The sequence below is a fragment of the Bos grunniens genome, chromosome 26, assembly GCF_055505025.1.
Source record: "Bos grunniens cultivar Pamir isolate PY7600 chromosome 26, Bosgru_T2T1.0, whole genome shotgun sequence".
Taxonomy (NCBI): Eukaryota; Metazoa; Chordata; class Mammalia; order Artiodactyla; family Bovidae; genus Bos; species Bos grunniens.
The window spans coordinates 21579315-21593123 of NC_141190.1; the positions used below are offsets into that span (position 1 = coordinate 21579315).

At 46.6% G+C, this 13809-nt stretch overlaps 1 protein-coding gene across 2 annotated transcripts; it reads left to right on the forward strand.

Moving 5' to 3' along the window:
• Positions 1–386: 386 nt before the first annotated feature.
• Positions 387–10980, forward strand: HIF1AN (hypoxia inducible factor 1 subunit alpha inhibitor). 2 transcript variants are annotated; one of them, XM_086377309.1, is made up of 8 exons: positions 387–578; positions 840–1090; positions 3803–3951; positions 6450–6595; positions 7386–7492; positions 7906–7969; positions 8198–8308; positions 9157–10980. In XM_086377309.1, exons 1-8 carry the CDS (start codon positions 402–404, stop codon positions 9199–9201), a joined length of 1050 nt encoding a protein of 349 aa, XP_086233435.1. In that variant the 5' UTR covers positions 387–401; the 3' UTR covers positions 9202–10980. The 2 variants fall into 2 exon arrangements, 1 of the variants encoding a protein (XP_086233435.1); XR_015155207.1 differs by lacking the exon at positions 7386–7492.
• Positions 10981–13809: the final 2829 nt, after the last annotated feature.

Genomic DNA, 13809 nt, shown 5'->3' on the forward strand with positions numbered 1-13809 from the left:
GTGAGTCTGAGTGAACTCTGGGAGTTGGTGATGGACAGGGAGGCCTGGCGTGCTGCGATTCATGGGGTCACAAAGAGTCGGACACGACTGAGCGACTGAACTGAACTGAAACTTGCCTTCTTCTTTGCCTGTTGTGTAGGCCTGGACGCACTGAGCAATAATATTTTATGAACTGGTTAGCCCAAATGATTACCCGTGTTCAGTGAAGTAATTGTCTAGTCCTAGGTCTACAGTGTAGAGCTATAGGTTACCATTAGGAGGCACTCCCCAAGGGCTCGGGCCGGCGTTCTTAGCGTCTCTGGGCCGCTCACTCTTGCCGCCTATCTCTATGGTTTCCGTTGTATTTTTCTCCGGAATAGGCGCAGCTTCCGCTTCCGGTGGGGCCATCCCTAGCGGTAGAGATGGCGGCGACTGCAACGGAGGCCGCGTCCTCGGCCTCTGCAGAACCCCGGGAAGAGGCTGAAGGCCCTGGCCCCGCCTGGGATGAGTCCCAACTGCGCAGTTACACCTTCCCGACCCGGCCCATCCCGCGTCTGAGTCAAAGCGACCCCCGGGCGGAGGAGCTTATCGAGAATGAGGTAGGGGGCGGAGCCGCTTTCGAAGTTGGAGGGGGAAGGGACCAGGTTGGGAGGAGAGGTCAAAGGGGAGTGGTGGTAGAAGGGAGGGACCCGCTGGGCTGTGGACAAGGGCCTAAGCGGGGATGGAGAGGGAAGCAAGGAGAAATGGAACTTGCGGGGTTCATGCTAGTTAACAGAAGTTATTTTGAAGTTGGAAAATAATTGTAATCTTGGGACAAGAACCCACCAGCTCCTTGGGACAACTTGATTTTTTCCATTTAGGAGCCTGTGGTGCTGACGGACACAAATCTTGTGTATCCTGCACTAAAATGGGACCTTGAATACCTGCAAGAAAATATTGGCAACGGTGACTTCTCCGTGTACAGTGCCAGCACCCACAAGTTCTTGTACTATGATGAGAAGAAGATGGCTAATTTCCAGAACTTTAAGCCAAGGTCCAACAGGGAAGAAATGAAATTTCATGAGTTTGTTGAGAAACTGCAGGATATACAGCAGCGAGGTGGTGAAGAGAGGTAAGTTCCAAGATCATGGCTTTTTCTATTGAATCTAGGGCATCCATTTTTCTTTCCTGTATTTATTTGGGGCTGAATTTTTTAGCTTGAGGGATGATGGAATGACTAGACTTGAAGTGTGACTTTCAAATTTGTTGTTTTCATAAAGTGAGAGTCACACTTGCCTAGCAGAGTCTGGTAGGTGAATGAAATGAGTGGAGGTTTGGGTGAAAGCTATGATGAAGCTGAAGGCATATGCCCTGTTCAGAGTGAGAAGTCATTACTTAACTCTTGTTTCCATTTTGGAGTGCAGCCCCAGGGTTGCCAGATAGTCTGATCCCACCCCTCCCTGCCCCACTCCAGCCCCGAGAAGCTAGAAATCAGGATTTCCATTTTAAAACATTTTTAAGCTTTAAGTGTGGGCAGCTAATTCAAATTTTTTAAAATGCTGCCAGAGGCCAGTTTAAAACATCAGTGAATTTCCTGAGACTGCAGGTTTGCAGCCTTTGTCCTAAAATATTTGAATGGGGGCAGCACAGGCTGAAAAGTTGAATAGGTGAGGGTAGGGAGAATATTGATGTTCTGCATTGTATTGACAATAGCAAACACAGGACACCCACACACATAGGGGAGTGACTTACCTCTCCCTTTTAACTCTCTTTATGAGGACCTTCTCTTACGTAGTTCTCAGACAGCATCCAGTCCTGCTTTAACTTTGCTCCTGGGGAATTGCTGTCACTGAGTACTTGATGGTGACTGACTATCTCCATCTCACATTTGGTGCCCAACCCTGGGCTTTTCTTCAGTTTCCAGCCCCATTTGTCTTTCAGACTCTGTTAGTAGTATGTGGCAGAGTGAAAGGATTTGAAATACCCACCTCCTTCCCCTCCCCCCCTTTTTTTGTTTTCCTAACTCTTAGCTATTGTCATAATGTTGGGACTTTTACCAAAAGAGTTTCCAGAATCTGAACTACAATAGATTCGTTCTTTATGTCTTATAGAGACTGTTGCAGTTGAATCCGTTCGTGCATTAATGTCCTCAAATTTACCACAGTGTGCACTGATGCACGCACAAACACACACACACAACCAACATTGAGAAGAAAGATTGATTTGAATGATGCTGGTGGAGTGTAAATCTGTTGGGTGAACATATGCTCTAGAATGAGCTTGAGATAAGATATGAGTCTTTTGATTTCCCAGTCATTTTAAGGTTCTTGTTTCCCACAGTGAGAACATTTTGCCTAAATGTGAGCTAGGAGTGTAGTCTGTACCTTATGGATGACTTAAGGAAAATTTCTTTACTGTTTGCAGATTTTCCCCTACAGGCTGACTTTAGCACCAACTAACCCCATTGTATAATGATGCAGGTTGTTATGATTCTGAGGTAAAGGGATCCTCTTTGAGCTGTTTTGAGTATTTACTGTTAAGGTTTCAGAGGAATTGTTTAGATTCCTGTTTGGGAAGTGTTTCTGACTCTTTGAGAGTTACTTGAGAAATATTTGTATGAATATACGTACTTCATAATCTCTGGGGAGCATTCCAAGGTTGTATTCAAGTCCTGAGGGTTCCATGTCCCCACACAGGTAGCTCTCTTCAAGTTAGCAAGATTTTTAATTAGGGTTGCTTTAAACATCATGGTTATCATCAGGCACTGAGATACCTTTGAGCCTTTTGAAATAATGTTCTCAGCACCATTACTTTTTTTCCTTCATGTTTGCCGCCTAAATAATATTTCTTTGGGGACTTGAGCAACTGTGTTTGGGTTTTCATATGTATTAAGTAATTTCTTACCTTCCTCAGGCGTCTTAGGGGCCCTGAGTCTGCAGAAAGCTTAGTGAGGTTTCTTCCTTCAGCTCCAGATGGCTGCTATAGATAGGTGGCTGAATCAGTTAAGATAAACTAGGCTTCATTCCAGGACTCAGCAATGTGAAGCAACAAAGGTTTATTTTTCACACATGCTACATGTCCATCTCAGGTCACCTGGAGGCTCTGCTCTTAGGTCATCTTTTCCACTTTGGGACCTAGATCGCTCCAGCAGTTGCTATCTGAAACTTTGCAGTTGCTGTGGCAGAGGGAAAGTAATGTGGTGGTAATGTGTACTGGTTCTTAAAGTTTGGAAGCAGCACCAGTCACTTCTGTGGACAGCTTGGTGGCCAAAGAAGTTAAATAAGGAAGCCTTACTTGAAGGAGGTGCAGAAGAATAACTCTCACAAGGAGGGAATATGATCTGCCACAATGGCTGTTGGAGGCCAAAGGAGACCTCTCAGGCCCTGAGAGTTTCTGGAACAGGCTGAATCATTATTCTAGGGTTCCTAGTGGGCTGCCATCTCTGGGGTTACACAGAGTTGGACACGACTGAAGCCACTTAGCAGCAGTAGCACCAGCAGCATGGGTAGGCTTTGAGGAATCTATGAAATTAAATGAAAGTTCGGTGTATGAGCATTTTTATGGGGAACCTCCCTTGGGTACTTTTTTCCCCTCTTAGATTCATGAAAGATTCATAATGTGACCCAGAAAAGCCAAGAATCACTTCTTTAAAATACAAAATTTGATGTTGAACAGAGCTCAAAGAAGGATAGGAGAGGATTCAGCTCTGTGAGAGTCCCATGACTGCAGCTGTTTTTGTTAGAAATGTTGGTGTGGGCTTGGGTTTGAATTTCCAGGTGTAGGGAGGCCATGCCACAGACAGTGTGTACATGCACTAATCGGATTTTCTTTTTGGGGAACATAGGTTGTATCTACAGCAAACACTGAATGATACTGTGGGCAGGAAGATTGTCATGGACTTCTTGGGTTTTAACTGGAACTGGATTAATAAGCAACAGGGAAAGCGTGGCTGGGGGCAGCTGACCTCTAACCTGCTGCTTATCGGCATGGAAGGTAAGAAATCTTTCAGAAAGCAGCACGACTTGGGGTCACATGAACTGATTTCTAATCCTTTCCCACCACTTACTCGATCCATGACTTTAAACAAGTCATGTAACTTTCTTAAGCCTCAGTCTCCTCATTTGTAAAACAGACACGGTAATACCTTAAAATTGACTATGAAGGTTCAATGAGATTAATATATGTTACATGTTTAAAATAGCTTCAGGTACTCTAAAAAGAAAGTTCCCTTTTCCCTTCTTCAGCTGCTTTGTGAATACATATACTCAGTTACTGGAGATCTCTCTAAAATTCTGCTGTTTTCTGTTGGATATGTCTGCAGATTTTTATCCTAGTAGAAGAAAAATATTTTTCCAATATAAATTGAACTTATCTTTTGAACAGATAATATATTTTGGGGGTTAAATTCAAAAGGTATAAATAGGTATGTAGTAATAAATCTCTCTTACACTCCAGTTTCCCAGCCTCTCAGTTTCCATCCCTCCCTGGAGGCACCAAATGTTGTTAGCTGCTTCTGTATCCTGCTAGAGGATTTTACACGTATATAAGCAAATACTTGAATACTACTTTTTTTTTTTTTTTATTAAAAAGAGACACCTTTAAACTCCAGTGAGGAGAAAGAAAGCTACTTACCAACCAGGGTCATTGTGTCAATTCTGTCACTAGCTCAGTGCCGGCTCCTAGTAGAGGTCCTTAGTAAATGGTGAGTAAATTGAGTTGAACAAGGAAGCGGAGTAATGACTCATTATCAGTCACCACCAGGCTCTGGAGTCTCTTCTTCCCCTTTGATTGTCTTTTCTCCAGATTTGTATCTTTTACCACTAGTATTAATGAAAGCTTCTAGTATTGCAGCTAATGAATTGTCCCTTAGCCTGCCCCTTTGAAGCCAACTCTTGGTTGACCTACCAGGAGCCAGTTCTTGTTTACTTGACTCTGAATTTGTATGTTGCCTTTCTATCCTGTAGTAGAGGGCAAGGAAGTAGATCCAGCAGGCAGAGACGAGAGAACAAGTCTTCTTCAGGGATGCACATGGACTCTGCACCTAGTAAAGTGGCTGTCTTGGCCCACTCAGGCAGACTGGGGAATGTTTTCTAAACTCCATGCCTTGCAGAGGGCCTTTGAGCTCTTAAGGACTGTGCAGAGAAACAGTGGGGCTCTTTATAACTGTCAGATGCAGCCCCAGTTATAAAGAGGAGCATGCATACACAAGGGCAGATAATTCAAGATGGCATTTTAGATAATTTGCATTATTCGGTGTACGCAACACTCTTCAGGAATTTGTTATGTCCCCCTGCCCCCACGAGAATCAACAGCTCCAGTGTTGATCTAAAGAAGTGTTGCAGTCCAACAGGTGTGTTGAAGTGGGAGCAAAGGTTGAGAATCTTTGAGCTCCAGAAAGTGTTAGTCACTCAGTTGTGTCCGACTCTTTGCAACCCTATGGGCAGTAGCCCACCAGGTTCCTCTATCCGTGGAATTCTTCAAGCAAAATTACTGGAGTGGGTAGCCATCCCCTTCTCCAGGGGATTTTCCTGACCTAGGGATTGAACCCGCGTCTTCTGCATTGCAGGCAGATTCTTTACTGTCTAAGCCACCAGGAAAATCCCTGGTGAGCTCCAGAAGAGCTACCCAAAGTAAGTACATATATACAACTTAAAATGACTGGTTAACTGCATCAAAGAAGAGCATGCATGCATTGCTGATACCATCATTTCAACTGTTTCTAACTCTTTCTCATGTTTCCCTTGAGTTTGTGCCATTGTCAAGAGTTCAAGTGCAAGTTCCCTCTAGCTGTCTGAAAGTAGACCATCCCTGTGAAACCTTCTATAAGCCAAGATGATGTAAAACAAAGAAGCAGTTATCCTAGGGCACATCTTGCTAACGGATGCACAAAGTAAATAGAGAGAAAGCACAGATGCTCACACAATCAGAGCTGTCGTGGCTTGATGCTGAGTGTAGTTTCTAGGGGAGGAGGTTGGCAGTGCTACTCTTACTGCTCGTGCTCACTGCCTCTGTAATGGCTCACTCCAGAGCAAACTCTGAGTGATACTTCTGCCTTTTTCTTTGTAAAAATGAAAATTCTCTTTGAATTTCTTTCAGTTAGCAAAATAGGTGTAAATATAGGTCTCCTGTAAAAGCAAAGTGATATAAAGCGAACTTCTGAAAAGCAGGGCATAGCTGTATGGAGTGTATTTTGTCATGCTTGTATCATTTTGATGTGCAGTTGTATACAGTAAGGGCAGCAGCTGTCATATAAGGAAGTCTATTCTGCTGATTGATGGTGAACCCTTAGCCAGCGATGTTTGCTACTAGACCTATCACCTATTAAAAGTGTAACACCTAATTGAATGAGAGTTGTGATTATAGTCTCCCTGATTTTGATTTGGACCCTTTTGCTGAGGGGGCAGACTAGGTTTCTCTGTAACACTGAAGCCTGTGTTCCATCCTGTGCAGTAGAGCTACTGTCTTGAATAAGAATGTCTTTTTTCCTACAGGAAATGTGACACCTGCTCACTATGATGAGCAACAGAACTTCTTTGCTCAGATAAAAGGCCACAAGCGATGCATTTTGTTCCCTCCGGATCAGTTTGAGTGCCTCTACCCGTATCCTGTTCACCATCCCTGTGACAGACAGAGCCAGGTGAGCTTGCGTGATCCGAGGAGGGTATAGAACTCCTTAGAGATCCAAGATGGGCATGGGTCCCCCTTCTCTGTGGCAGTATGCCAGGTTTCGATAAACTCAGAGGACAGTTTCACAATGTAGCTTACGTATTCCTGGCCCCTGTGGTGGTCCCCAGATGGTCCGGGCAAAGCCCTCACTGATGCTGGTGGGCTCTAGTTATTCTATTTGATTGGATTATAAATTCATGAAACAAAATGTGTATGTCTCCATTAGATTTTATGATTGTTTACTTTTGTCACAGATGCTACTTTTTGATAAAGAGAAGGATGAATAGAATTGAGATATGTCACTTAAGGTCTTTTCTGGATCTCAGTGAGGTATGTAGTTGACTTTGTGGCCAACCAGAGAGCTCCTCTTCTTCCTTGAGGAGAAAGCTGCTTAGCTGCCTTGTGTAGGAGTCTTTGCTGGTTCGAATATGTGTTTGGGAGAAAGTTTCTGAAAGTTCGGCTGAAAGATGAGTCCTAATTCCTCAAATCTGCAGGCCATGAGTAGGTTTCTGACCTGTAAACCTTGATGATTGGCTTTTGACCTCAGGATCACGAGGCCTAGTATTCATTTAGCATTCAGCAGTGCCCATCTTCTTATGTCATTCTCTGGGAGAGTTTGCGTATGTTTAATGTGTGTTGTGTCTTTTGCTGGATTAAAAAAAATAATTCTCAAGACTTTTTAAGGGATCTTTCTTGATTACCAAAGTAACAGATAAAAATTTGGTGATTGACTGATTTTTTTTTCCTCTTGAACCTCTCAGGTGGACTTTGACAATCCTGACTACGAGAGGTTTCCCAATTTCCAGAACGTGGTTGGTTACGAAACAGTGGTTGGCCCCGGTGATGTTCTTTACATCCCAATGTACTGGTGAGGACGGGGCTAGACTGGGGGCTTCTGGGGAGCTTTCTTTCCCATTCCCTGGAAAGCCTTATCCATGTCACTTCTTTTGAGTTGTGGCAGGATTGGACTTAATGTGATGTACAGGAAGGTTGGCATATCCGGATGATGAGCGTACTTAACCCGGGGGAAATGATAACATTGTTTCTACACAAGATAACAGTTCCTCTGGTCCAAAGAGGCCCCAGAGGCTTGAGGCTTGGCTCTTTGGTATTTGAAGACCAAACACCACTCCCTTTAGCTCCAGGGTGTGTTTGATAGGATGAGTGTGAAGATACTGTTTTCCTTATATAGGACAGCTATATAAGGACTTCCTAGTTTCAGAGGAACCATCCCTCTGAAAAGTACTGGTGGCAAACAGCAACCTGTTTGTTTTCTTGCAGGTGGCATCACATAGAGTCATTACTAAATGGGGGGATAACCATCACTGTGAACTTCTGGTATAAGGTGACTATGGTTTTTTGTTCTAGATGGGAGTGGGGTGAGGTAGGTGTGATGAATTATTTGGGGGTGGGGCAGGGAGGTTGGCTGTCTCTGGAAGTGATTGCCGGGTCTTTGGGGGAGATGAAGAGGGTTGGGGTTGAACTGGGTTTCTTAAGAGAGGATGGTGCTTGGTATAGTGCATGACACTGAAGCCTGCTAAAGACATTTCCTGAGCTGCTGCTTCCTTTGCAGGGGGCCCCAACTCCTAAGAGAATTGAATATCCTCTCAAAGCCCATCAGAAAGTGGCCATAATGAGAAACATTGAGAAGATGCTTGGAGAGGCCTTGGGGAACCCACAAGAGGTATGTGGCTGCCCCAAAGTGGTACTCCTGTGACTCTGGGCAGAGTGACCAGGGAAAGTCAGGGTTGGTGTCATGTTCTCTGTAGCTCGTCTGTTTCAGTATCTGTTGTCCTCTCTCTTCATAGAGGTTATGGATATGTTCAGAAAATTCTAATTTTTTGGTGAGAGCTGGGCTTGACTGGCAGATCAATTATAATCTGTTCCATGCTAGTAGTAATGTTCCTCATGGGGCTTGTGTGCCAGCTGGGGACCCCTGAGGGGATTCTTCTGGAACGGAAAGCGAGCAGTAAAGCATCTTCTCGCATGCTCCCAGCTATGCCAAGGCTGCTCTAGGTAATGTTGAGACCTGCTTCCCACCCAGGTGTGCCAGTGGCCCATTGCATAAATGGGGGAGATTGGTATTTGTGATGCTCTTTACCTCTGTCCTGTGGATAGCCTGTGCGTCCATAGCACCTGTGGGGAGAGAGCACCAGCCCCAACTGCAAGTGATCCTTTCAGGATAAAGAAGCATTTAAGATTCTTAAGACACATTTACGAAACACGCAGATAGACACTCTGAGGTGTCTGGGGAGTGTTAGCTCCTCTGACCGTCTGTCTGTCAGTTTGGTGCTGCTTATGTGTATAGGGTGTTGTGATAGGGAAAGTAATCCAGCATGGACCCAGAGGAGGGGACCATGCCCCAGAATACTGGGTTGACCTCCAAGAAGAGAGTTGATTAGAGGGTTTACAAGATTGAACGAAAGCCTTGTCCTTGCCCTTGGCTGGACGTTGATGTCTCCAGACACACCCCATCCTGCTCTGGGGCTAGAGGACAGACAGTTCTGACTGGCTCCCCATGTCTTTCCACAGGTGGGGCCCTTGTTGAACACAATGATCAAGGGCCGATACAACTAGCCTGCCAGGAGTCAAGGCCTCCTGCCAGGTGACTGCTAGCCCGTCCACACCGCTTCATTGATGAGGACAGGAGACTCCAAGCGCTAGTATTGCACGCTGCACTTAATGGACTGGACTCTTGCCATGGCCCTGGAGGCAGGTGTTTGGGGCAAGGCAGGGTGGTTGGCACTCCACTCCCATTCGGAGGGACTTCTTACCCTTGCCTCTGTGCCCCAGCACCTTCCCTCTCTGCCCCTCAAGTCCTGCATTCAGTGTGTGGAGTCCCCAGCTGCTGGTTGTCATCATGTCTGTGTGTTGGTCTGTCAACCTCGGGGTGTGTGTGCGTGTGTGTGCCTGCATACGCGTGTATGTGTTTCTTCCTCACTCCCTCCTTCTGGGTCAGGATGCCACTTCTGGCTCTCAGCTCTGTCTCCTGCAACCTCAGTGCCTCAGCCTGAGAGAGAGGAGATGCTCTTGGATGCCCCCACATCTGGGCTCCAGGGCCACAGCTGTCCTGTCCGTGAGGTCAGTCTGCCCCCTCCCAGTTTTTACAGAGTGAGGCTCTAGGCTGGTAGGAACACTACGGGACTCTAATGGGAGAGAGAGGGAGGGGGAGGCTTCCCTCTGAGAGCCTCAGTAGCTTCCTCGGAGAGCGAATTAGGCAGGGTTCCAACTTGGACCTTCAAGCTCAAGCCATACACAGAAAAGCACCTTGGGACAAAGGAACCAAGGATTGTGCAAAACGTCCAAATTACAGGAGTTTTTACATACAGCTGCTTTCTTTCAGCACCAGCTCTTGCTCTCTGTCCTGGGTGCCAGGGGAGTCCTCCAGCAGTGGCTTCTGTAGGTTCTAAGGGTGCAGGCCTCTTGGGGATATGTGTGTGTGCATGTGTCTACACTGGCCTGCCTCTCTGCTGACCAAGTTTCTACTGCTTAACCTTGTCCAGTGGAGCATGCAGCGGGAACTCCAAGGCAATACTGCCTGAGCTGGTCTAAAGCTTTTAAACTCATTTTTAGCCATTGGATGTTTGTCAGGCCTCACTGCAACAACCTGCCTGAGACCGACTGGCTAGAGCCTCCAGATCCTACGACCCTCCCTGCCCAGGCCAAGTCCTCGGCTACGTCTATGGAGCTTCCTGGCACAAGTAGACTAAGTGGGGTCAAGCTGAGGCAGCTAACTCACCACCTGTCATCCACCTCATGGCAAGGGCAGAAATGTAGCCTTGCCTCTTGAAGCCAGCACCTCTGCCAGACCCCACTGTAATGTTCCACAAACACCTTCAGAAGTCAGGGCAACTGGTGGAGCATGGAGTGGAATTCCTTTTCTGTTCATAGTTACTTGTGGGAACCACTCTCAGGGCTGCAGCTCACAGCTGGGTCACTGGGCACTGCACAACTCAAAGGGCTCGTGTGGTGAAAGTGGGGCCCTTGGAATCGGCAGTGTGGGAGCCCTGCGTCCTGTCGCCTCCACTCCCATCTAGACGCGCCTTCTCTCTGGAAGGAAAAAGGACTTGGAAGTCTCTGGGTTCATTTTTTTCCTTTTTTTTTTTTTTTGCCAAAGGTTTACTTCCAGTGTCTGAGCTGTGGCTCTCACCCCCAGAGCTCAGTTTATAGTTAACAGCGCACTGATGGACTGAGAGGATGCGCGTGTGTGTGCATGACCGCACCTGTGTGTATTCTGGGGTGGGGTGTTTATTTTTAGTACCCCATGCTGGGGTTCTCTGATGCAGTGTGGGTGTTCAAACACGGTACCTTCTAAAGTGTAGTTCTTTTAAATATAGCCAATGCTGGAAAATGTGACCGCAGTGGTCTCCATCCCTCCATCTCTTTTGGGAAAAAGGAACGCAGCAAAGAAAACAGGACAGAGGAAGGATAAATTGATCACATTCACATTTTGAAATACAGCACATTCTTTTCATTCTCCTCAGCATGTCTGCAGCCTTCCTGGCTCATTCCTTAAAGATGTGGGTGCTGGCTTGGTCCTCTCAGCTGATCGTCTCTGGGTGCTGTGCCCACCCATGTCTGACCAAGGTGGAGGGGCCTTCACAGGTTGGGTCCTGATTCTTGGGTAATACAACAGGGACCCCTGACTATTAAGACACCTAATGTCAAGTGCTTTTGTCTTTGTTCCTCACTGTCCTGCAAGGTAGGTATTTTCATTTTACAGCTCAAGAGTAAGTGATTGGTGGCAATCAGGATTCCAGCCTAGTACTATTTGGCTACAAAGCCCCTGCTGTGCTTCTCTAGAAAACTGTTGATTCTCCTACTGTACCTCCTCTAAACTACAGGCCTTGCTCAGATCTCACCCACTGGGCAGTATCTAGTACAGACAGGCTTAGCCCAAAAGAATACAGCTCAGGGTAAAAGCTCTTCTGGGCTCCAGCAAACACTTCTTGGGGAAAATGCCAGGAAGCCATACTATGGAGTTAAAAGAGTTCTGAAATGAGTTACAGGGAAACAGTTCTGGATCCCATTGATGACGTGTATGTCCTTGAATAGGTCCGGTCACTTCTCCCAGCGTGCTTGTGCACGTGGAGCATTGAAGATCTAGGTCTGGAAGTTCACTGAGAACTGTAATTCATGTTCTGCTGCCTGCATTTTCCCTGATGAAAAGATTGAGGCCCTTCCCTTCACATAGCTAGGCTAGGGCTGTTCAGGCAAAAATTCTGCTTGTTGCAGAGGAAGCGTCTCTGCCCTATTGCTTAACACCTATCCTAACTAGCAGCATGAGGGCAGACACAAGAAGGAAAGGTGGGCGTTTGGGCTTGTATAGAGGTCAGCCATGTTGCATGCTCCTATTTTTCAACCAGCAGGTACAGAGGAAACTACTCTCTCATGAAGTCTAATATTTGTTGGGGGGTTGGAGTTGGGGGATGGAGGAGGGGCTGTTCTGGGCATCAGTTGAGCAGATGCCCAGGATGCCTGGGGGAGACCAGCTTCTCCTACAAATCAGAGCTCTAAATTACAAGGTTTTTACCAGCACGAACAGTTGGGGGAAGTCGTCTGCTCTCATTTGCGTAATGGTTTCTGTCACTGGTGATTAGACACAGGATGAAGGAAAAGAAATTTGACAATTAGGAATGAGCAATCATTAATCTGAATCTGTTAGGAGACAGAGAGGGGAAGGATCCTTATCAATGGCCAACCCAATGTGACGAGACCCTCCCTCTGTCCCGCAGAGACTCTTGGGCCACATACCCTTTCATTGTTTCCTCCACAGGCTGAGCTGTTATTTCTTAACAAAGGCTGGGTGGGCCCCTTCCCCAGGCTGAGGTAGATACAGGAACAGACATCTAGAGCTGACAAGGAGTGTCAAAGAGTGTCAAACGCAAGCGATAGGGCAAAGAATAGCAATAGAATGGTTTTGACATGTGTTTCTTGTTTGTGGAAAATGTTTTTGTAATCAACACTACAGATACCCCACCTATGACAAGAATTTGTTAGATTCCAACACCGAAGGATGTGGAGAAAACCTGCTCTTTTATCCTCCCGGAGCCTCTCTAGTTGGAGAGGAAAGCACACGAAATACCCAGAGGTTATGAAGCCATGTGTCATGCACCCTGTGAGGACAAGATTAGAGGCTGTTGAGAGAGGAAGAAGATGAGTGGAGAGCAAAGCTCAACCTCCAGGTGCTTGGGCTCATCAGGGAGCACGCTTCACCCTGGGCCTTCCCCCTCACATATCATTGCGGCTGTAGTTACGTGGAAGGCCCTGATGTGTGAGCAGGTGACGAGATGAACTAACAGGCTGAGTATTAAAGTGTGAAGAGCCCCTACTTGGATCTTATGTCTCCATGTCACCTTGTCTCTCATCCTTCTGATTCTTCGAAGATCATGGACAGTATTTGCATCAGTTGTTATTTCTCAGTTTTGTGACTTACATGTTGGTGGTTCCTTAGGTCAGAGGCTTCCTCAGGGATTGGAGGCAGGGATGGCAGAGTTGGTGGTTCGTTGTCTCCTTAGAGTGGGAACTTCCTGTGGATAGGACTCTCTCTCCCCTTGGTAACTTCCCTACCTCTGGGTCTTCTACCGTTCAAAATCCAATGCAGAGGTCAGTAGGACTGCAAAGAGGGGTCCTCAGTGGTCAGTTTTACCCAAACAAGTTGGATATAGGGATACACCTAAGAAATGCTTGTAGACTTCCAGACGCCCTGGCCTTTCTGCCCGTGTCATCTTCCCTTTTCCTGGTACCTCTGGTGCTTCCATCCAGCCCCAGCCCGCTTCTCTGGTATCCTCTCAAATTGCCTGCTCTAAAGAGATATTCCAGCTTCCTTTTCCAGAGTACCCCTTCCCCCAGTTTCTCCTACTTGTCCTCTCCCTGCCTAGTCTCTCCAGCAGCCCCGTCACCAAGGTCCTTTTTGTAAACAGTCACTTTCGCAGAAGGTCCCTGGCTGAGGTGTTTGGATTGACTTTCTCTAGGGTCCCTTCATCTTCCGTTTCTGGTCTGCAGTAGTTTTGTGTACCTGTTGTGTACCTGCTCTGTTCTCTTGCCATCCAGTCCTTAGTCATGTCTGCACATCCTGGTTTGGCTTTGCTCACTCTGGGAGCCCTTTCTGCTAGTCTTCAGCCAGTTCCATTCAATCCTCATAGGGTTTAGGGTCCTCTTCAGAGCCCTGCCGAGCACTTTTGG

What these genes read in the sequence shown, in the direction of transcription:
- HIF1AN (XM_086377309.1), top strand. Translation starts at nt 402, where the DNA reads ATGGCGGCGACTGCAACGGAGGCCGCGTCCTCGGCCTCTGCAGAACCC. An exon ending in GCTGCTTATCGGCATGGAAG is followed by an intron (nt 3,952 to 6,449) that starts GTAAGAAATCTT and finishes TTTTTCCTACAG; the next exon opens with GAAATGTGACACCTGCTCAC. An exon ending in CTGTGAACTTCTGGTATAAG is followed by an intron (nt 7,970 to 8,197) that starts GTGACTATGGTT and finishes CTTCCTTTGCAG; the next exon opens with GGGGCCCCAACTCCTAAGAG.